The sequence below is a fragment of the Prionailurus viverrinus genome, chromosome D1 (assembly GCF_022837055.1).
Source record: "Prionailurus viverrinus isolate Anna chromosome D1, UM_Priviv_1.0, whole genome shotgun sequence".
Taxonomy (NCBI): domain Eukaryota; kingdom Metazoa; phylum Chordata; class Mammalia; order Carnivora; family Felidae; genus Prionailurus; species Prionailurus viverrinus.
The window spans coordinates 39,397,376-39,420,626 of NC_062570.1; the positions used below are offsets into that span (position 1 = coordinate 39,397,376).

The 23,251-nt window shown below is 39.0% G+C and overlaps 1 protein-coding gene across 6 annotated transcripts in view; it reads left to right on the forward strand.

Moving 5' to 3' along the window:
• The window catches only part of MRE11 (MRE11 homolog, double strand break repair nuclease), a 76,507-nt gene that overhangs the window by 30,197 nt on the left and 23,059 nt on the right, over positions 1–23,251 (forward strand). For 5 of the 6 annotated variants that reach the window (XM_047878320.1, XM_047878317.1, XM_047878319.1 and 2 more), the window contains 6 exons: positions 1,255–1,381; positions 4,336–4,436; positions 5,832–6,005; positions 12,723–12,785; positions 21,240–21,456; positions 22,686–22,769. In XM_047878320.1, the coding sequence (XP_047734276.1) occupies positions 1,255–1,381; positions 4,336–4,436; positions 5,832–6,005; positions 12,723–12,785; positions 21,240–21,456; positions 22,686–22,769 (766 nt within the window). The remainder of the gene's footprint in view (positions 1–1,254; positions 1,382–4,335; positions 4,437–5,831; positions 6,006–12,722; positions 12,786–21,239; positions 21,457–22,685; positions 22,770–23,251) is intronic. The other variant, XM_047878321.1, reaches the window with a different exon arrangement.

Below are 23,251 nucleotides of genomic sequence, written 5' to 3' on the forward strand. Positions count from 1 at the left end.
ACTAACCAAACTTAAATAGAAAGTTGGCATTCCTTTTCCTAAACACAGTAAATTCATGAAACAAAATAACAAATATTTTTATGTATGTAATATTCCAATGTATGTTATATCAACTAGGGGACCCATGTTAATTTTATGACTAAGTGAACAAACACTGGAAGTACATTCTGTTCTGCATGCTGAGGGACACAGTGATGGTAAAATAGAAGAGGTTTTTAATTTATGGGGCTTATGGGAGATGGAGGTATGAGGAGAGACATAAAAAATAGGTAGTAAATAAATGAACAGAATGCCAGCTAGTGCTAAGAGTGATGAAGAGTATAAATTGGATGGAGGTTAGGGAATAGTTTGGATAGGCCAGCCTTGCAGCACAATGTTGGTTCCCAGAGCCTGTTTTTAGAACAGCTAGTTTAGGGAAATGATTATTTCTCTTGGAAAAAGATGTATGTATTTCTCTTTGTGAAAGTATGACCATAAACTTGTTAACTTAGAGCCTGCCTGGAGAGTGACTGTTGTAAACAGATACTGTGTTTTAAAGGTAATCATTTCTCAAAGCTAACACATTTGATTCTGTTTCTGCATGGATCTTCCCAGCATTTATTCCTCAGTGTGAGAGTATATCCCTGAGATGATAGCAATTCACTAATGCATCTAGGGCCAGCCTTTTATTTCAGTGGAGAATTTTCTTTCTGTTTTGAAAGTTTAAATACTCCTGTTTAGGGGCGCCTGGGTGGCTCAGTCGGTTAAGCAGCCGACTTCGGCTCAGTTCATGATCTCGCAGTCCGTGAGTTCGAGCTCTGCGTCAGGCTCTGTGCTGACAGCTCAAAGCCTGGAGCCTGTTTCAGATTCTGTGTCTCTGTCTCTCTGACCCTCCCCCGTCCATGCTCTGTCTCTCTGTGTCAAAAATAAATAAACGTTAAAAAAAAAAAAAATTTAAATATTCCTGTTTAGAAACTTCCCCTCCTTTCCAGATGGTACTCCTGGTGCCCAGGCTCTCAGTGTTATCCTGGGGAGAGTAACTCCTTCAGATCTTGTGGGAATTCTTGCTGTATCTTGATTCTGTCAAGCAAAGTGTCTTGCGTAAGCTTAGAAACCTTTGAAGCTTTATTTCCTCAGTAGAATGAAAGGTGTAACACCATCATGATCTTTTAATATGAATTATAGAACATTAACTTACTACCTTAAAAGCAGCAACATAAATAATGGAATTGGTAAACTGTTTCCAGGCCTTCATAGCTTGCTTTGTATTTCCAGGTGGACTATAGTGGAGGTTTTGAACCTTTCAGTGTTCTTCGCTTTAGCCAGAAATTTGTGGATCGGGTAGCTAACCCAAAAGATGTTATCCATTTTTTCAGGCACAGAGAACAAAAGGAAAACACAGGTAAGCCAGTTACCTTTGCAGATTAAAAAAATGCTTTTTATAGGATGTATAAAAATCAAGTTTTAGTAAAAGAAATATAAACTAATGGAAATGTTTTTGTGATTATTTCTCATATCTTGGGCAAGCTGACACTGGAATAATTAAATCTCTTGTCTTCTAAACATTAGATAGCCATCATTTTTAAACCTGTGGATATTAATAAAGAAAGGGACATTTTCTCTGCAGACATAGTTTGTGAAAATAGTGCTGCTAACAGTACACACAGACTTTAGAGATTTATTGCTCAAAGTATACATTATTGACTATACATTGTTAATGTTTAGAGAATATACTCAAATCTTACGCAAGTATTTCAACTTTTGAGTATACAGGATTTAGGACAACTCGAGTCTTGGAATAAGAGGTGTTTGATGTCTCTGATGACCACATAATTAAGTTCCAATTAAATTTCATAATAACTAATTGCATTTTTTTAAACGTTTTATTTATTTTGAGAGAGCGCGAGCACATGTGCGAACATGGGAGGGGTGGGGGGGGGGGGTTGGGGAGAGAATCCCAAGCAGGCTCCATGCTGCCTGTCTTGAGGCTTGATCTCACGAACCGTGTGAGATCATGACCTGAGCCAAAACCAAGAGTTGGATGCTTAACTAACAAAGCTACCCAGATGCCCCTAATTGTTCTTATTTTAAATGTATTTATAAAAAAGGCCATCCAACTGAAATAGTGCTTCTTCATTAGAAATACTGATCATGTTAAATATAGAGGTTCTTCTTAAAGCTATTGAGTCAGAGAATTTTTATAGAAAAATATCTTTTTTTTTATAGGTAAGCTGTTTACGTTTTTATTAACCGAGCTTTAATGGAGCTTCTGTTTTCAATGTCAAATTGTGATCGAATTTTCCATGCTATTAATTCAACCTGAAACATTGGTTCAGATATTTATTTATTTTGAGAGAGAGGAGGAGAGAGAGAGTCCACACACACGAGTGGAGGAAGGGGCAGAGAGAGAGAATCCCAAGCAGGCTCTGTGCTGTTAGCACGTAGCCCCACAGTGTAGCCAGACTTTGGGCTCAAACTCATGAACCATGAGATCATGACCTGAGCCGAAATCGAGAGTTAGATGTTTAACCGAATAAGCCAACCAGGTACCCCTCGTTCAGGTATTTAAGTGGAACTCATAAAACACTGTTTTAGGAAAAAATCTGTGTCAGATAATTACTTTCTTATGCTATGAATTTTAACTAGTTGCTTATTGATCATGGTTTTCTTTAATTGTCCATCCTTATCAGTCCCTTGAGATCATAATAATACAGAATATAGAAATAGTATGTTGTTACTTGAGTTTCATCCATAGTCAGTTTTATTCTAATGATTCCTTTTTGGTTTAAACATAAATTGCAAAACAGAAGGGGCACTTTGGTGCCTCAGTCAGTTAAGCATCCAGCTCTCGATTTCGGCTCAGGTCATGTTCTGTCGATTCCTGAGTTCGAGCCCTGCATGGTGGTCTATGCTGACAGTGTAGAGCCTGCTTGGCCTTCTCTCTCTGTCTCTGTCTCTGTCTCTGTCTCTCTCTCTCTCTCTCTCTCAAAATAAATCATAAACTTAAAAAAAACAACGTTTTTGTGTGTTTTATTGAAAGCATTTCTTGTTATTTTGGTCAGCTCTGCTTCTTAACTACGTGTGTGACATTGTACAAAAGTACATAACCTATCTGATGGTTGATTTTCTTGTTTGTGAAATCAGGATAGTACGTGAGCCTGCCTCACAGAACTGTGGTTAAGGATTAGAAGACACACTGCGTGTAAACGGTCTTAACACAGTGTGTGGCATGACTTCATACTTAGGAAGTCATGATGTTAATTCTATCTTGAAATTTAGAAACGATTTGTTTACTTGTCTCTAGTACTTTGCAAGAGGCACACTGAACTTTGTGCCTCTTTACCCTCTGGGCCATTGCACGTATTTTTCCCTCTGCATCAAATTTTTTTCTTTTTCCTGTTTTGCCTTGTGAATCTTACTCATTCTGGAGGTCTTGATTCAAATGATATAGCTGCATTTGATATTTGCACGTTATTTTCAACCTTCTCTGAGAAGAATAATTCATTTCTTTCCTGTGTGTCATATTCTCTGTTCTTCCCTCATGTGGCACTTCCCATCTTAATTTTAATCATTTGTTCTCACAGGCAGGGATCCTGTCTTATCATTGGGTTTTCATGGCCAGGTCCAGTATGTCAGACAGCTAATATTTGTTTCCCTGACAAGAGTTACCAGCAGAGTAGATACTGGACCCTATGCTTCTTGGCTTCCTACCCAATACTCTTTTTATTCTTCCCCTGCTGTTTTTGCGACAACTATCCTGCTTCAGAAAGCAGCAAAAGTGCTGTAAGCATACATCCCATTTGTCTCACAGACTATTAAAAAGGCACATATACCTCAGGGCTGAGATTTAATTAAATCAGTATTTTTTATAGTTTCATCTAAGACATTCATGAGTGAAACTGGCTGTCTTTTTGTTTTGTTTTGAGCTGTGCGTATGTGGTGGTGACTGTTGCAGAGTTCCAAGCCGCTGCCTTGGTTTGTAAAGAGGAACTGGTGATTTTACCCAAAATTGCTTTTGTAATTGTCAATATAGTGGGAAAGGTAAATAACATCTCGGTGTTATGAAAGTAGTTTTGTCCCTGAACATCCCTTGAAGTCGTTTTGGAGATCCCCAGAGGTCTGAAGACCACCCTGTGCTGTAGGAGACGTAGTACTTGGAGATGTGGAAAAATACAAGCTTTGAGGAGGAGACTGCAGCTGTCAGTAGAAATGCCATGTTTTTGCCTCAAAATGCCTCAAGCTGATTGTTGATACGGTTTGGCCATTCCGCCTCCACTGAGCCAGACTTGCCATAAGTTTGGGTACTTTAACACTGTAATGGAAGGTACTGTTTTTCCACGGACTTCTTTTTTCTAGGAGAAGAAATCAACTTTGGGAAGTTAATCACAAAACCTTCAGAAGGCACAACTCTAAGAGTAGAAGACCTTGTAAAACAGTATTTTCAAACTGCGGAAAAGGTAATTTCTTAATTACAGTCTACATTTTGAATAATGGCTATCTTATGATAGCAGACTTGAATTTGGGTCATGTATAGTTGATACTTGAAACGAGGGGCGCCTGGTTAGCTCATTCGGTTAAGCACCCAACTACTGATTTCGGCTCAGGTCATGATCTCACGGTGGTTTGTGAGTTCGAGCCCTACATTGGGCTCTGTGCTGCCAGCAGAGCCTGCTTGATACTCTGTCTCCCTCTCTGTCTGCCCCTCCCTTGCACACGCTCTCTCACTCTCCCTAAACAATAAACACTCAAAAATAAATAAATAAGTAAACGTAGAGGATCCTCACAAGGTCTCTATGAAGTAAGTAGGGTAAGAATGAATTATACTCATTTATAGTTACTCTACATTAAGAAAAATCAGTGCTTGATGGTATTATTATTGTGGCTATTGTTGTTGATGTTGTTCTGTTCTTCCTTCTTTTCTCTACCGAATGTTTCTGAATCCAGGATTTACTTTTCTCGCATCTGGATGTAGTTTCAGAACTCGAGGAATATAGCCACGGGACGGTGCAGCTACTTTTTGTTGGCATGAGTATATGTCACTTTAAGATCTGGCTGTATTCGTTTCCTATTGCTGTTGAAACAAGTCTCCACAAACTTAATAATTTAAATTAACACAGATTTATTGTCTTAGAGTTCTGTAGGTCAAAAATCTGACACCAGTCTCACTGGCCTAAAACCGAGGTATTAGAGGGGTTGTGTGTTCCTTTTTGGAGACTCTAGGGGAGACTCCATTTCCTTATTTTCTCCAGCTTCTAAAGGTGTCCACATTTGTTGGTTCACAGCCTGCTTCTTCCACCTCCAAAGCCAGCAATGTTCTATTTCTCTGGCCGTTTCCTGCCAGTTCGATCTCCCTCTCACCCCCTGTCGTGATTACACTGGGACCACTTGCATAGTCCCTGTAACCTCCCAATTGTATGGCCAGCTGATTAGTAATCTGTAAGCTCAATTATCCTTTGCCTTATAATGTACTCACAGGTCCCAGAGATTAGGATGTGGACATGTTTAGGGGCCATCATTCTGCCTGCTGCACTGGTTAACCTAGTCTCTTAGTCATTGGCTACCATTTCAGGACCATTTATCCCAACCACTAGGGCCTCTGCATTTCTTCCTGTCTTTTACACTACTCCTGTATCTGGTTTTTACTTGGCTTTTTCTAGCCCTGAATATTTGTTAGTAGGCTTAATTATTGCCCATTGTTTTGTTTTGTTTTCCCTTCAAGAACTAGATAACTTTTTTGTCTTCTTCCCCTGGTAACATTAGACTATAATTTTTCTTGCTCGTATAGAATTATTTGGTAAGGAATAGATCCTGATTTCTGCATCCAGTGGCAGTGGTTTGTACCTCTTTTATAGAATGTGCAGCTCTCACTTCTAACTGAAAGGGGAATGGGCGAAGCAGTACAAGAATTTGTGGACAAGGAAGAAAAAGATGCCATAGAGGAATTAGTGAAATACCAATTGGAAAAAACACAGCGATTTCTTAAAGAACGTCATATTGATGCCTTAGAAGATAAAATCGACGAAGAGGTAACTCATTTGGGGTGGATAAGTCTAATTGGATACTCTCTCCTTAAAAGTACCTCTGACTTCCTTTCTGATAGACCAGTGTTTAACCTCTCTGATGTGTTTAGTTTCCTCATCTGTAAAATTGAGATCGCAAAATGAGAATTAAAAGTAGAGAAGGCCTAGAACAGAATCTGAAACATGATGGCTACCCATTAAATGTTAGCTTTGTTCCCCATGGATGGCATCTTCTCTCAAAGATCATGAAAATGCTTTAAGACAAACCGTATAGGGTGAAAATTTCTGTTCTGATTTTCAGTTTTTTAGTAAGCTTTGAGATTTTGAATTTCATCTAGAAAATGCTTTCTCTGTAAGCAGAAAAGCAGTGGAAGAATCAAAGGAAAAGCTCTAAGTTTGCATAGAAATTGTTAATTTTTGCATGTCTCAAAGTATCAAAAAATCAAAATGTACTGACGTGGAGAAAATATTTGTACGTGGGCAGAAAAAAGGTTGATACTCAATGTTATTGTAGTACCTTTATAATAGTCTTAAGGAAAGTAGTAAACATTTCATAGAATAATGAACAAAGACATGAATAAGTGGTTCACAAAAGAAATACAAACGGGTAATAAGCGTATGAAAGTGGTGTGTAGCCGAGGATAATCAAAGAAACTCATGTATTTTGGGGGCGCCTGGGTGGTTCAGTTAAGTGTCCATCCAACTCTTGATCTCACCTTGGGTTTTGATCTCAGGGTCATGAGTTCAGGCTCCACGTTGGGCTCTGCACCAGGTGTGAAGCCTACTTAAAAAAAAAAGAAAGGAAAGAAAAATGAAACTCAAATGTAGTTTTTATTTGTCCAAGTGACGGCAATTTGAGGAAAGTGTTTCCTATGCTGCTGGTAGGGGTATCAAGATTGAGCTACTGCACCGAAAGGCATTTTGTCAGCGTGCATCAAGAGGCTTAAGATTTGACCTTTAACTCAGCCCTGGGAAATTTTCCCAAGACGACAGTGAGATAGAGATTTGCATATGGAGTAATTTAAGTGTTGTCTGCAGTGGGAAAATTTGGAAAATGTTTTGAAGTAAATGTTGGCACATACATACTAGATACTATGCAGGCATTAAAAATTACACTTTTGAAGAGGATGGAAAAATATTTTCAGTGTTATGTGGGGAAAGAATTCTGAAGATTTAAAACTATATACAGAATGGTGCCAGTGAGTTTTTATTTTATATATGAGTGTGTGTGTGCATGGAAAGAATGAAAGAAAATATTGCAAACGTCATCGGTTGTTATATTCAGGTAATGGGACTATAGGGGATCATTTTCTGTATCTTCCAGATTCCCTCTAAGCAGAAGAACAAAACATTATTTTTAAAACTCATTCCCTTTCACTTTGATTTTGGTGCTTTTAGTCAGTCAGCATGGTTCTTACAGTATGCAACTTGTAATGTTCCATGCCAAGCACTTCAACAGTCAGCATAAGTATTCCACATCCTAAAGTCACTCACACTGTGACACTGGGTGTATGGGGTTCATAAATTTTTGGCAGGAATGCATTTCTCAATTAATTGCCAAAAATTAAACATGACATCCGGCCCAAATGTAATTGTAAAACTGTGAAACTCCTAGGAAATAATATATGAGAAAACCCAGGTGATCTTGGGTGTGGCAATGACTTTTTAAATACAACACCAAAGGTGTGATCCATGAAAGAAAGGATTAATAAGCTGGACTTTATAAAAATGAGAACCTGCTCAGTGAAAGACAGTGTCAAAGGAATGAGAAGACAAGCAACAGATTTGAGGAGAAAATATTTATAAAAGATAACATCTAGTAAAGGACTATTATTCAAAAAATATAAATAACTGTTACAAGTCAACAGTAAGAAAATAGGTAACCTGATATAAAGATGAACCAAAGACCTAACAGACATCTCACCAAATATGTACAAACGTCAAGTAAGTTTATGATGAAAACATGTTCTAGGGGCGCCTGGGTGGCTCAGTCGGTTAAGTCTCCGACTCTTGATAGGCTCAGGTCATGGTGTCACAGTTCTCACGATCTCACGGTTCTGACCACGTAGAGCCTGCTTAGGATTCTCTCTGCCTCTCCCCCGGTCACGGGCACATGTGCTCTCTCTCTCCCAAGAATAAATAAGTAAATTAAAGAAAAAAAATAGGGACTCCTGGGTGGCTCAGTCGTTTGAGCGTCCAACTTCGTATCAGGTCATGATCTCACGGTTCATGAGTTTGATCCCCGTGTCAGGCTCTGTGCTGACAGCTCAGAGCCTGGAGGCTGCTTCAGATTCTGTGTCTCCCTCTCTCTCTACTCTTCCCCACTCGCACTCTGTCTCTCAAAAATGAATAAACATTAAAAAAGTTTTTTTTAAAGAAAACATGTTATATATCCTATGTCATCAGGGAAATGCAAATTAACAGTGAAGTATACCACTGCGCACCTATTAAAATGGCCAAAATCCAGAACCCTGACAACACCAAATGCTGGTGAGGATGTGGACAAAAGGAATGCTCACTCGTTGCCAGTGGAAATACAAAGTGGTACAGTCACTTTGGAAGATAGTTCGGCAGTTTCTTAAACAACTTAATATTCTCTTACCGTATGATCCAGCGGTCATGCTCCTTGCTATCTACCCAGAGATGTTGAAAGTGGTACGTTCACATAAAAAGCTGCCCAGAGATGTAGATAGCAGCTTTATTCATAATTGCTGCAACTTGAGAGCAACCAAGATGTTCCTCAGTAGGTGAATGGGTGAGTAAATTGTGAAGCATTCAGACAAGGGACTGTTGTTTAGGACTAGGAAGAAACGAGCTGTCAATTTGTGAAAGGACATGGAGGAAATTTAAATGCGTATTACTAAATGAAAAAAACCAGTCTGAAAAGGCTATAAACTGTACGATTTCAACTATACAACATTCTGAAGAAGGTAAAACCATAGAGACGGCAAGAAGATCAGAGGTTGCAGGGGCTGAGTGAGGGGCAAGAAGAGGGACGAATAAATGCACAGAGGATTTTTAGGGCAATGAAACTGTTCTATATGATACTATACTGGTAGATACATGTCATTACACATTTTTCCAGACTCATAGAATATATGTCACCAAGAGTGAACTGTAAACTATGGATTTCGGGGGCCGCCTGACTGAGCCTGCCAGGCTCTTGATCTCTCTGGGGTTGTAAGTTCAAGCCCCACGTTGGATGTAGAGGTTACTTAAAAAGAAAATCTTGAAAAAAAACAAAAAACTACCGATGGACTTGGGTGATTATGATGTGTCAGTGTAGGCTCATCTGTTAGAACAAATGTCCCAATTCCTGGTAGGGGGAACATTGATAATAGGGGAGTCTGCATGTGTGAGTCAGGAAGGTATGTGGGAAATCTCTGTACCTTCCTCTCAATGTTTCTGTGAACCTAAAACTACTCTTAAAACAAAACAAAAACAAAAGCAAAAAACCATCCCCAACCTGGAGAGATGTCATGACTCCTGAGAGGGTGCATGAGGGATGGGCTATGTATTAGCTAAGAGTGTGGACTCTGGACCAAGTGACCTGTGTTCAAAATCAAAACCCTTAGTACCTGTGTAACCATCAGTAAGTTTTTTAACCACTCTCCACCTCAGTTTTCTCATACGTAAAATGAGGATAATGACAGAACCTCCGTCAAGGTTGTTGTGAGGATGAAAACAATATGTGTCAAGTCCTGGAGCACTGCGGTCACACAGTGCCTACGCAGTATTTTTACTGACTCATTTCTCTTGCATGAGTGACTTAGTACTTTTGGTAAGGCACATGCCGCCTAGAGCACGATTACATACTGTGCCATTTTCAAAAACAATTTTATCCCCTCTCCTGAATCATGACAGACACTGTCATTTCTTTCAGCTTAAACAGCAAATAAACCTCTTCAGTCCCATTTCCCTTTAGCAGCTACTCTACTTCATTGGTTCCCTCTTACAGCAGAATTGCTTCGGGGTTTTCTGTATTTGCTGCCCCGATTTTTCTCCCTCCCTTTTCCCTTACGCCCATCGTCCAGGTGGGTTGACCCCATCATTCCAGTGAAGCTGCTCATTGAGAGTCACCAGTGACTTCTCTTGCTAAATCCACTTGTCAGTTCATCTTAAATCTCAGTTGAACTCTTCTTGAAGCCATTTTTTTCTTTGGCTTTTGGACCCCACAGTCTTCTGGTCCTCTTCTCTGCTTCTGTTGTTTTTGTCATCTCTCCACCTCTTTTGTTGGAGTCCCTAGAACTCAGTCCTTGGAGCTCTCCTTCATCTGCATACTCCCTTTATAATCTCATCTAGCTGCCTGGATTTAAATTCCATCCGTTTGGTGGTGACTTTCAAAAGTCTAGCCCAGACCTCTCCTCTCAGCTTAAGATTTCTGTGGCCAGCAGCCTGCTAGACATTTCTACTTGGATGCTTAGTAGACCTCTCCAACCGCTAACACTCCCCAGTCTGAATTGCTCTGTTCTCAGCCTTTACTCTGTGTCGTGTCCTAGTGGAAACACCATTCTTTCTGTTGCTCAGGCCAAAAACCTTGAAGTGATCCTTGACTCTTCCCGTTATGTCATTTGTGTCCTGACTCTGTAAATGTCCTGTGGCATTACTGCAGAATACATAAAGAATCTGCTTCTCACGCCTTCGTCACTACCGGTGGTCCAACCTGCATTGCCGTTTCTTGATTCGATTCTTCCAGTACCCTCCAAACTCCTCTCTCTTTTTCTACCTGTGCTCTTCCTCCACCCCCCATTCTCAATTCACCTGTCAGTGATCCTAACATATTTCAGATCCAGTCACTCCCGCCTGAAGAAAAAACCCCTGTAGTTTTTCACGAGGCCCTGTTCAGTCTGGCTTTCCCTTATGTTTTTCCCATCCAGTCTGCTTGAGCCACAGCAACCTCCTTGCTATTTGTTACACACGCCATGCGTACTTCTGCCCCCAGTGCCTTTACAAAACACATTGTTTGCTTTGATTAGAGTGTTTTTCCCTAATCATTTGCAAGATTCATTTCCTTCTACAATCTTTGTTCATAAATTACCTTCTCAGGCCTTCCATGGTCATCCTATTCAGATGTGACCTCTCAGCATTGCTCATCCTCTTCCTGCTTTATTTTTCTCTGCATATTTACTGTCTTCTGCCAGGATTTCACAGATTCAGATATTTGAAGAACTCCAGACTTCACTGAGCATTCTTCATCTAAGGTTTGGTTTGTTTGTTTTTTTTTTTAAGTTTATTTTGAGAGAGAGAGTGGGGGAAGGGCAGAGAGAGGGACAGAATCCCAAGCAGGGTCAGTGCTGTCAGCGCAGAGCCCCACAAGGGGCTCAAACCCACGAACTGTGAGATCATGACCTGAGCTGAGATCAAGAGTCAAACGCTTACCCCACTGAGCCACCCAGGCACCCCTAAGGTTTTTCTTTAAAGGCAAAGGATCTAGTGCATCAAGAAAAAATATGGGCAGACATTAAGGACCTGGGAGACCCCAGGCATATATAAGCTCCCCATGTCGTCATATCCACACGTGGTCCCTGGATTGAACACCAACATCTGTGCAAAAGGTCCCAGAGATCTTTTATACCCCTCTGGTCACATAGTCAAGCCACGCTTCAAACCTGGTTGTGCAGGTTGAAAACCATCAGTAAATAAACGGCCCCAGTTAAAGGCTCCCCAGAGAAGAGCCTAGAGTTTTCTGTCTAGTTGTAAATTAACTCAATCCAATCCACCTTCTAAAATGCAATAGAACTTCTTATTTTGTTTTCATTTATTGGCTACACACACACACGCGCACACACACTTGCGCACACACACAATTGTACTCCTGGGGGACAGAGTTTGTAGCTATTTTGTTCACTGGTGTATTCTCAGTTCCTATAGTGCTGGACACATAATGGGTGCTCAGTAACTAGATGCCAAATAAATTATTAAACAAATAGAGCTTTTCTCTAATTATGTAGCTGTACTATAAGAGCCTTGTTGAGCAACAATTAAAAAAAAATCTCTAGTATCCCTCTTGGTTCCAGGACCATTATCAACCAGTGGTAAACATTCAGTAGTAAAGTGATCTTTAGAGGCCCACCCGCTTCGCATTACCATTTCAGAGAGCCTCCTGAATCTCTTACACCCAAGTGCCTAAGAATGATTTGAGCCATATAATAAATATTTCAAGCCTCTGAAAGAAGAGATTTTTGTTTTTAACTATTTTACTGAAGTATAGCACCCATAGGTGTTAAAGGACTTTTTCTTCTGCAGTTTGATAGACTTTTTCAGTGATCTGAAACATTTCAGCAGGAGGTAATACAGTTTTGCTTAGGGCCTATATAGTACAATTCTGAAATTTTAATGTAAATCACTAGAAAAATATGATTTTTTAGTCAGTGTTTTGTGAGACAAAACTGTACTTATATTTCCAAGTTTTTTGTTGTAATAGAAAGCATTTCTTTTTTTTTTTTTTAACGTTTATTATTTTTGACAGAGAGAGAGCAAGCAGGGGAGGGGCAGAGAGAGGGAGACAAAGAATCTGAAGCAGGCTCCAGACTCTGAGCTGTCAGCACAGAGCCCAATATGGGGCTCGAACTCACAGACGGCAAGATCATGACTTTCAGCTGAAGTCAGCCACTTAACTGAGCCAGCCAGGCACCCCTAGAAAGCATTTCTTAATTGTAGCACATTTATATTTACATGATAGGAATAAGCAACATGTTTGTGATTTACTCTGTTTTAATACAGGTACGCCGTTTCAGAGAAAGCAGGCAAAAAAACACTAATGAAGAAGATGATGAAGTTCGAGAGGTAATTTCTGCTGTAAATTCTTGTGCTTATATGTCAATTTAAGTTAGAATGACTAGTAGGTTTGTTTATAGAGGAGTCAGTCCACAGGACCGAGGTTTGATTGATAGGACTGAGCAGGGATTGGCCGAGAATAGCTGCCTTTGATTTACACCAGCTCACCCTACCAGTATTCTGCTTGCTGCCATTCCCTTTTTCCCCTTTTGCTCTCCTCTAAAACTGATTTAATTGTGTGGGAGCAGGGCACATATGCAACAAGAGCCCTTATTAATCAAAATAATACATAATTGTGATCAGAACATCTTAACCAGTGTAAGATGAAATCTAACCCTACCGAGCTGGTATTATTTTGGGTAAAAAGGAAGAAACATAGGGTCTTGCTAGCAGTATTACCATAGGTAAATACACAGTGTCCTCTGGGCTTTCTAAAATGTTGAAATGGGCTTGATCACCATCAATGCTGTCTTTCTCAATCTGCAGTTTAGAACTTCTGGTTAACGACCATTTACTTAAACTTTGGGCCTCTACGTGGTACTTGGTGAATTCACTATTGAAACATGTTTTTCTATTTTCCCATTTGTCCCTCGTGTTTTATGGTTGCTATGTAGTATTTAAAGGTTATCTTATAACTGATTTACTATTGGGACTTTGTCTTGATTGCTTTCATCCGTATCTGTTACAACCTCGCCGTCCTACTGGCATTAGCAATACAGATGTGGAAAGCATGTGGTTCGTGTCCACCAGAGACTCACTTTAGTAGGTGAGGCAGATGTATGTAGAAAGAAAATTGTTAAACATTATCATGACCGGAAGTGTCATCCTCACTGAATTAATACAACTATCCTGCTAGTCCATTGTCATTTTCCTAATCAGAATTGCCCCTGACAGGTGGTGAGTTGGAAGGTGCGGAAGCACTTGACACATCCCTCATTAACTTTTACAAACTCCACTGTTTTCTCAGGGACAAGCAAAAAGGAATTAATGGAAACCCCACCCCCCCCCCCGCCCCCATCACCACCACCCTTTAAATATTTTTTGCCTTGTTTTAAGCACACTCCTTAGGTAAAAGTCAATACCTGGGATACTAAAAAGGAAAAGAACCCTGCCTAAGGAGATGGGGACTCTGAATTTCCTTTTTTTGTCCTCTAAAAAGGAGTCCATTTAGTGGTTGATCTAGTGATGACTACTAGGTAATATGACACAGCCTTTAATGTGAAGCAATTTTAGATCCTGACATAGGAAAGATTAGTTATCAGATAATTCTTCAGTACCATCTCTAAAGGCCGTTAGATAGAATTTTTTCTTTTTTAAATACAGTTTCTAAGTCTACATCTGATTTACTTCAATATCTGTCATACCATACTGGCTACTTTACATTTTAAGCTGATCCAGTAATGCATCTTACGTGGAATATTAAGGAGTAGGAAAGTAACATTTTTGGTGTTATTGTGGTTTTTTTCTTTGTCTTCCTGTAAAAGTTTGATGACCTGAGCTTATGGTGGGGGGAGTTGCCCCCCCCCAAATTATATCCCAGTTCATTAGAATATGTAGTAATGTGAAGTGTAATAACTCACTTAGTAAACTTTCTTTAGATATGCAAAGATAATCTTCTAAATGCCTAGTTTTGTGAGTTTCACTGGCTTCTTCGCGTTGTAAAAGTTAGCACTATCTCCATCGTGTAATACAGGAGATTTTACAACATAAACTAGCGTTACTAGCAGTAGGGCCAATACTGACTACAGGTTTTTCCTACCTCCTGCCTTTCATTAATAGCCTACAGTAATTGATCAGAGAACTAAAAGCTACCACCATCCACTAAATTTCACATTCAACACTCCCGATGTCAGAGTCACTTCTACATGAATGTAGGAAAAAACAGAACACATGGCCTACTTTGTTTTATTCGTTGCTGCTTTCAAGGAGAAAGGGCAAATGGTATTTGTGAAATTTTTATTTATTGAGTTTTCTCTAGGTGTATCACACTATTTCAGTTTCCATTTCACAAATGAGACTGAGACCACAGTAAAGGTTACCTGGTGGGGTGAAATTTTACCTTCAAGTCTAGACTTTTCCACCATACCACGTCCGATCACAACTCTGTATCATCATGACATTAATACAACTCATGGCAAGTGAATGGCTAAAAATATAAAATTTCTGAAAGTTTTTGATGTGCAGCACATGAAAATCACTGTTCCTAAAAAGCACAGGTATAACTGCTTTACCGTTTACAAGATGGTTTTGGGGAGCTAAGAAGAGGAAGCTATAGATTAAGGATCCCTTACCACATTTATGCTTGTATTCATCTACAGAGTTCCGTTCAAGTAGAAAAGAGTTTGCTAAGTAGCAAGAGTGAATGCTACAGGAAAGAAATGACTCCTGATTCTTGGATCGTGTAAACTTAACTAACCGTTTCAATTTAACAGATTACGGAAGTATTTCTGGGCACGTCCTTTGTGTTTGGAGCCACTAAATTCAGTTTTTCATTAACCTTTTATTTATTTATTTATTTATTTATTTATTTATTTATTTATTTTCAACGTTTATTTATTTTGGGGACAGAGAGAGACAGAGCATGAACGGGGGAGGGGCAGAGAGAGAGGGAGACACAGAATGGGAAACAGGCTCCAGGCTCCGAGCCATCAGCCCAGAGCCTGACGCGGGGCTCGAACTCCCGGACCGCGAGATCGGGACCTGGCTGAAGTCGGACGCTTAACCGACTACGCCACCCAGGCGCCCCTAAAGAATAAGAGTGAATATTTTATACAAGGAAGGTAATAGTGGACATGACAGATGGCATTTGGGAATTTTTCAGAAGAAAGCTTTTAAGTTTTGATTTTTCAGCTATATTTTAAGACATTAGCAGGTAATCGGGGTTTCCTAAGTAATTTGTTAGCATTGCCATAGGATGTTATAAATGGTCTTCATTCAGGATACTGCTTAGATTTTGTAATGGAGTTTGAGACTTTCCCAAGCTATAACCTCCAGCTATGGGGGTTAGCTTAAATTATTTAAACAAACAGACAAAAGCATTAGTCCTTCCAAGAGGCTTTAAAGGCTCTTGTGCACATTGGAAAGCTCTCAAGTATTTTCTTTAAATATAAGTTCACAGTTAAATAAAAGGCCAAACAGTGGATATTTGAGGCTTTGCAGGCCATCTATGCTCTTTGCCACATATTCTTCTCTGTGTAGGTGGTGGCTGTTTTTTTTTTTAACAATCCTTTAAAAATGTAAAATCTATTCTTAGCCTAACATGTAGTCCATAGTTTTCCCAGCCTCTAGTTTCCTGTGCTTTACCTGAATCGGAGGCAGAGTTGATCCCCTTCTAAACTATAGTGCCAAGCACTGTCAACAAAGTGAAGAGGCGCCCCATACGATGAGAGAAGTTATCTGCACATAATGTGTTTGGTAAATGATTAATATCCATAACATGTAAAGAACTCCTAAAACTTGATCACAACAACAAAACGCAACTTAAAAAGTGGATGAAGGACTTAGACATTTCTCCAAAGAAGATAAACGGGTGACCAATAAGCACAAGAAACGTTGCTCAACATCACTAATCATTAGGGAAATGTAAGTCAAAACCACAAAGAGATCTCACTTCACATCTATTAAGATGACCGTTAAAAAAAAGAACAGAACTAGAAAATAGTGTTGCAAAGAATATGGAAAAATTGCAACCCTGTGCATTGCTGGTGGGAATATAAAAGCTTCTGTGGAGAATAGTATGATAATTCCTCAAAAAATTTAAAATAGAATAACATGATCTAGCAGTTGCATTTCTAGGTATTTACTCCAAAGAACTGAAAGCAAGGACTCAGGTATTTGTACACCCATGCTCATAGCATTATCAAAAGGTAGTAACAGTTGATGGACAGATAAAATGTGGCATGTATGTACAGCAGACTATTCATTTAACCTTAAAAGGAGTGAAATTGTGGGGCACCTGGATGGGTCAGTTGGTTAAGCGTCCAACTCTTAATTTCAGCTCAGGTCATGGTCTCATTGTTCATGAGTTCAAGTCCCGTGTCTCTGCACAGACAGTGCAGGGCCTACTTGGAATTCTCTCTGTCTCTCTCTCTCGCTCTCTCTCAGAGTAAATGAAAATAAAATTTTTTTAAAAAGGAGTGAAGTTCTGATACTACAACATGGACGAAACTCAAAAATATCTTGAGTGAAGTAAGACGTAAAAGGATGATTGTTTGTATAATTCCACTTACGTGAGATACCTAGAGTAGTCAAATTCATACAGACAAAAAGTAGAATAGTGATAACTAGGGGATGGGGTAGGGAATGGGGAGTTACTTTTGTATATTTTGCCACAATTTTTTTTTAAAAGGTGTAATACCAGGATAGGATGTTTTCGAATCTCATCAAAAAAGCACCTGAAAACATTGTCCTACCAGTGGATCAGCACTTAACAATGGTTCTGGGCCTACACTCATGAGGTGAATTAGAATTCCCCAACTAATTCTTAGAAGTAATGTACTTCAAATATATTTGTAAATTCCAAAGTCTGTTCCACAGAAAAGTAGAGTTAAACTATTTTAATGTAATGTTTGAGATGATAAAATGAAGGTCTAGTATTTAGACAAAGGCAAAAAGTACAAAATTTGGAAATAGATGGTGGGTAATTTGTTCCAAGGAATAATCATAAAAGAGCATATGCATTTTAGATTTTTGCTGGATACCTCTCCATCACTTCAGAGATGTCACCCCAGTTTACATTCTGACCAGTATTTGGGAGTGTTTATTTCCCCACATCTTTGTCATCATGAGGTATTACTACATCTTTTAGGTTTTTTGGTTTTTTTTTCAATTTTTTAAAAATATTTTTGAGAGAGAGAGAGTGTGTGAGCAGGGGAGGGGCAGAGAGAGAGGGAGACACAGAATCTGAAGCAGGTTCCAGACTCTTAGCTGTCAGCACAGGGCACCACATGGGGCTCAAACTCATGAACCGTGAGATCATGACCTGAGCCGAAGTCCGTCATTTAACCTACTGAGCACCCAGGTGCCCCACTACACCTTTTGATCTTTACAAATCTGAAGGGTGAGAAATTGTCTCTTGCTGTTGTTTTTAATCCGTACTGCCTTTGTTACCAGTGACTCTGAGTGGTTTTGTGTTTATAAATTATTTATATGAGACACCTGGTCATGTTCTTGGCCCCAAAATTTTTGTTTTGTTTTTGTGCCAAGGGCGTTGGTCTCTCGCACATGAAAGTGTGCGCACACTCTTTGGGTGGTGAGGGGATAGCATATTTAGGGTATTTGTCATGCAAAAGAAGGGTTTTGGGGTTTGTTCAAATCCAGAATGGGTGATGAATTAAGTGCCTTTTTGACCCATGTATAGATAAACATGTGGGACTTTTCCTCCTTTGTTCTATTTATTGATTTGATAAATTATATTAAAACATATCCTATTATTGCCCGATCCTTGTTATCACTTTATGAGCCCCCTGATAATGGGTATACCTGATACGGTTTTTCCATATGTTCCTGGATTCTCTTTGTTCACTTTAATATTCATAAGTCAGATCCTGTAATTTTCTTTTGTGTATGCAGTCCTTTGTCACTTCTTCAGTACCAATGTTATGCTGCTTTACAAAAATAAATTGGAAGCTTTCTTTATGCTCTGGTACTATGGGAATAGCAGTGGAACGGTCTGTTCTTTGAAGATTTGATAGACTTTACCTGTGAAACTTTCTGGCTGTGGTCCTTTTCAGAGATGTTGTTCCTTTAATAGTTTTCTCAGATTTTTCTTTGATGTTAGTCTGTTGAGACTGTGTACCTGTTCTTGGATCCATTTAGGTCATTTATTTTTCCAATTACTTAGGATTGAAGAGTATTTGTCAGGATTCTTGAATTTTCTGTCGATCTTTTTTCCCTCCACTTTCATTTCTAATGGTGTATATTTGTCTTTTCTTCCTTTTTGTTAAATTAGTGATTTTTATCAATATGGTTTTGCCCCAGAGGACCAGTTTTTAAATTTGCTAATTTGAATGATTTTTGCTTAAAATGTATTTATGATTGTACCATCGATTTTTTTATACAAATTAAAATATTTTTTTTTAATTTTTTAATATTTATTTATTTTTGAGAGAGTGAGACAGAGTGTGAGCAGGGGAGGGCTAGAGAGAGGGAGACACAGAATAAGAAGCAGGCTCCAGGCTCTGAGCTGTCAGCACAGACAGCTCAAACCACAAACCACAAACTTAGGGCTCAAACCAAAAACTGTGAGAACCTGACCTGAGCCGAAGTCAGACAGACACCCAACTGGCTGAGCCACGCAGGCGCCTTCCCCCTGCAAATTTTTTTAACGATCGTTTATTTTGAGAGAGAGGGACAGAAAGAGACAGAGCACAAGTGGAGGGGTAGGGTAGAGAGAGAGGGAGACACAGAATCCAAAGCAGGCTCTGAGCTGTCAGGACAGAGCCCGTCATAGGGCTTGAAGTCACTAGCCCTGAGATCATGATCTGAGCTTAAATGGGGCACTCAACCAACTGAGCCATCCAGGCCGCCCCTCATTATTGATTTCTAATAGTTTCCTGTGGATGGGTTTTATTTGTCTAAACTTTTTGAATGCCAGATCTCCTTATTTGCATTTATTCTTTTTAATAGGTTGCAGGCTTTCTTTGCAAACACAGCTTTATTTGTTTCATATGTTTTGTACGTAGTATTTTTATTATTTTCTAGATTTCTACAATTTTAGTTTTGAGGCAAGTGTTTTTGTTTTTTTGTAAGTAATTCCTAATTGTATTCATGGTGATTAGGCAATATAATAATACTGCTAGTTATTTAGAACTTACTGATATTTTTCTTAACACCCTATGATATATTAGCTGAACATTTCAGGAGGTCTTGCAAAGAAGTATATTACTTATTTTCAGAGTATAGAGTTCAACATGTATCAATTAGATCTGTCTTATTAATTATGTAATTTAGATCTCCTTTTTCCTTTTAAGTCTACTTTAAAAAAAAGTACAAGTTCTATGTTCTATGTCACCACAAATACTAAATTAGCAAATACTGAACCATATTGCTGCTAGGAGAAAATACAGGATTAGGTTCCTGCCAACTACCGGTTCCATTTTTGTCAGCTGATCAGTACATAACCTTTTTATGTGTGTTTCTGTTTAAAGACATCTTAATTAATGTATATATTGTAATTCACTAACATTGAACTTAGAACCAGCGGCCCCATAACTCATACCTGAATGCAGCTTATCTAACGACATGTATGTCATCTGTAAGGCACGCCGCAGCCTGCTTGCACTTGGGAGCACTAGACAGCACTTGAGCAGTACACCGAATCACCAACCAAAAGCACAAAAGTGTGGGAAAACATGGCACTAAATATGCCACCAAAAGGACACCTGTTTAAAGTGTGAGAGCAGAAACAAGCAGGCAGGGTGTCCCGTTGTTCATCTTCATTGGGGAACGTGTGCGTCAGGAGACTCAGCATTTTTGCCACTCTGCGCACGTCCACAGATGACTGCAGAAGTGTCAGGAGGATCGTTCTGGGGGTTGCAAATACAGAATCCGGGAATAAGGAGGATTCGCCATACTTCATCTATGACAAGAAAAATGAGTTGGAATCTTTTTCTATTATTTTTTCTTTATATTTTTTGTTGTGTTCCCTGAAGGTTTTTTTTGTTTTGTTTTATTTTGTTTTTTACATAGTATTCAGTGTCGAGTCCTTCGTGTAGTGAATTAGCTGTTATCTCCCTTAAGCTAAGATCATCCACCATCATCCTGAAGGTGGATGATCTCCCACAGCCCACTTTACTCCTGCTTCTGCCCTACCTGCTTTGTTCTCATCTCCTCATTTAGCCCCCTCTCCGCTTACTTTACAGTATCATAGAGCACTTAGAAATGTTCTAGCCACCTGTTCTTAGACTGAGAATTTTCTATTCCAAGCAAGAGAGACTACAGTCATGGTCCCTTGAGACGTATAGATCCATTTTAGAGAGCTCTATGTTCCCTGACACTCTTCTCAGCCTTGTTCCTCAAACAGGTCAGATCTTTGTTATATCTGTTAACTCTTCTTCAGAGAGTTTGTGTTTTGAAGTTGGAGCTATTTCTTATTTCATTGAAAGTGTATTGTGTCTTGTTTCTGTTCTCCTTGTTACCTTTCGATTGGGTTAAGGGAAGAGCTCAGGACAGCATTGCTTTTATTTTACCCTATTTTTAATCAAAATCTGTTCATTTCAGAGTTAAAATATTTCACTAAGCCTCACACCTGTCTTTTTAGACAGTTTCTTCCCAAGTTAAAATTTGCATCTTCTTGGTCTTAAGCTTTTTATTCTTCTCCTGCTTGCCATTTTTATAGCATGATTAGTGAAACAGAATGGTGTAGGCAGTTTGACAATATTAAATGTTATCTCAATGACCAAACTCATGACTTAGGATGCTGCATTGTCTGTTAATGTGTACTTTCCCTTCTCTCCCTCTCAGGCTATGACTAGGGCCAGAGCCCTCAGATCGCAGTCCGAGGACTCTGCTTCCGCCTTTAGTGCTGAGGACCTTATGAGTATAGATCTGGCAGAACAGATGGCTGATGACTCTGATGATGACATCACAGCAGCAGCCAACAGAGGAAGAGGCCGAGGAAGAGGCCGACGGGGAAGAGGGCAGAGTTCAGCCTCGAGAGGAGGGTCTCAGAGAGGAAGAGGTTAGCCCCGAGTACTGTCTTTCACACACATTCAGACTTGGCAGTTAGATGGGAAACACAAGATTGTATTCCTATCATCAGAATTTAAGTGATGCAGTCCTTTAAAATTTTGCTTTTGTAATGCATAAAGTCCATCTTTTATGTAGTTCTGATATGTGTGTTTTACATAAATAAATATTAATGGCCATGTGCACATAAGGTTTTAATTTCTCTTCAGTTTTTTTTTTAAGAACTTCACTATGTTTCTCACACAGTACCTTTTGGATACATTTAATGTCCTATTTACTCTCGCATGTATCAGGTAATGGGCAAATACGAGCTGCTAAGGAAAATGGCTACCTAATGACCATTGGCAGCAGAAACAAACTCCAGGTCATAAAAATTATTGTTTCTGTTACTATCGTAAGATACAAATGCCCGCATTTTTATAAAGTAGCTTCTTTTATAAAGTAGCTAAACTTTTATAAAGTACACACATAAAATGTGTGCAGAAAGAAAACTACCCTAAAACAATTTGAGGTTTTTTTTTTAATTTAAAAAAAATTTTTTTTAATGTTTATTTTTGAGAGAGAGAGACAGAGCGTAAACTGGGGACGGGAAGAGAGAGAAGGAGACACAGAATCTGGAGCAGGTTCCAGGCTGTCAGCACAGAGCCCAACGTGGCGCTTGAACTCACAAACTGTGAGATCATGACCTGAGCCAAAGTCAGACGCTTAAACAACTGAGCCACCCAGGTGCCCAAAACAACTTGATCTCTTAAAGCAGTCATTGACATTAATTGCCATCAGTGTAGTAATGTGTCACTGTTTCCCTTAAATAATCCAAATAATGGAAAATTGGCCATCCAGTGGCTTCCTGGTGCATTATATAAATCATTTCTAGGAATATTTTTGAATTGTTTTTATTAAATATTTATCTGGTAAAATAGTATTTTAGTTTAAAATTTCCAGGGAGAGAAATCCTCATCCTCTAATGATAATTTATTTTCATCATCCTTAAATTTACAAAGTATTTCCTTAAATTTTGATTGGAACAGTATAAACCAAATGTGATAGAAGTATATAGTCTTTGAAAATTGATTAGCCTAGGTGTTTCTTGCTATATATGTCTTTGACTTTTTATACATAAACTATGTTTTGACATAACTATTTACATTTCATTTTGGCATTGTTTTAAAAAAACCTTGGCTATTGACGGTATTATATACTGACTGCTCACTATTCTAACAGGAAGCAGTAGTCTGGATACTTCTACTCGAAGCAGAAGTTCAAAGGCTGCTGTGTCAACATCTAGAAATATGTCTATTATAGATGGTGAGTATGGACTTGAAATGATTATCTAGCAGTTATTTATCAATGTCAACATAGGAAGACCTAGGAATTCGCCATTAGTAAACCTCATCGGTCTGTGTTGCCATCACTGGGGGGAGTCAAAAGGATTATTAGGATTACAGGATAAATTATTTTTTTAAAGGTCTTTGCCGTTCATCAGAGCTCTTGAAAAGGGTGAGCCTTAAAAATTATTTTTTATAATCCCTTATTTTTGACAAATTTATTTCCTGTTTATAGAGGGATCATGAAGACCTAGAAAAGTGAGTCAGTTGGTCAGTGTATCAGCAGTGATCAAAAGAGAAAGAGCTGCTGCTTAATATGTTGTTTACTTTCTTATGCTGCTTTGGTCTGACTCTACTGTTAGCACAGGGAAGTCATGTAATCTGTATTTAAGAGAAATTATGGTTAGGATTCTTTAAACTAATTTTGTGTGTGTGTTATGGTCTAAAATTTGACCTCAACCC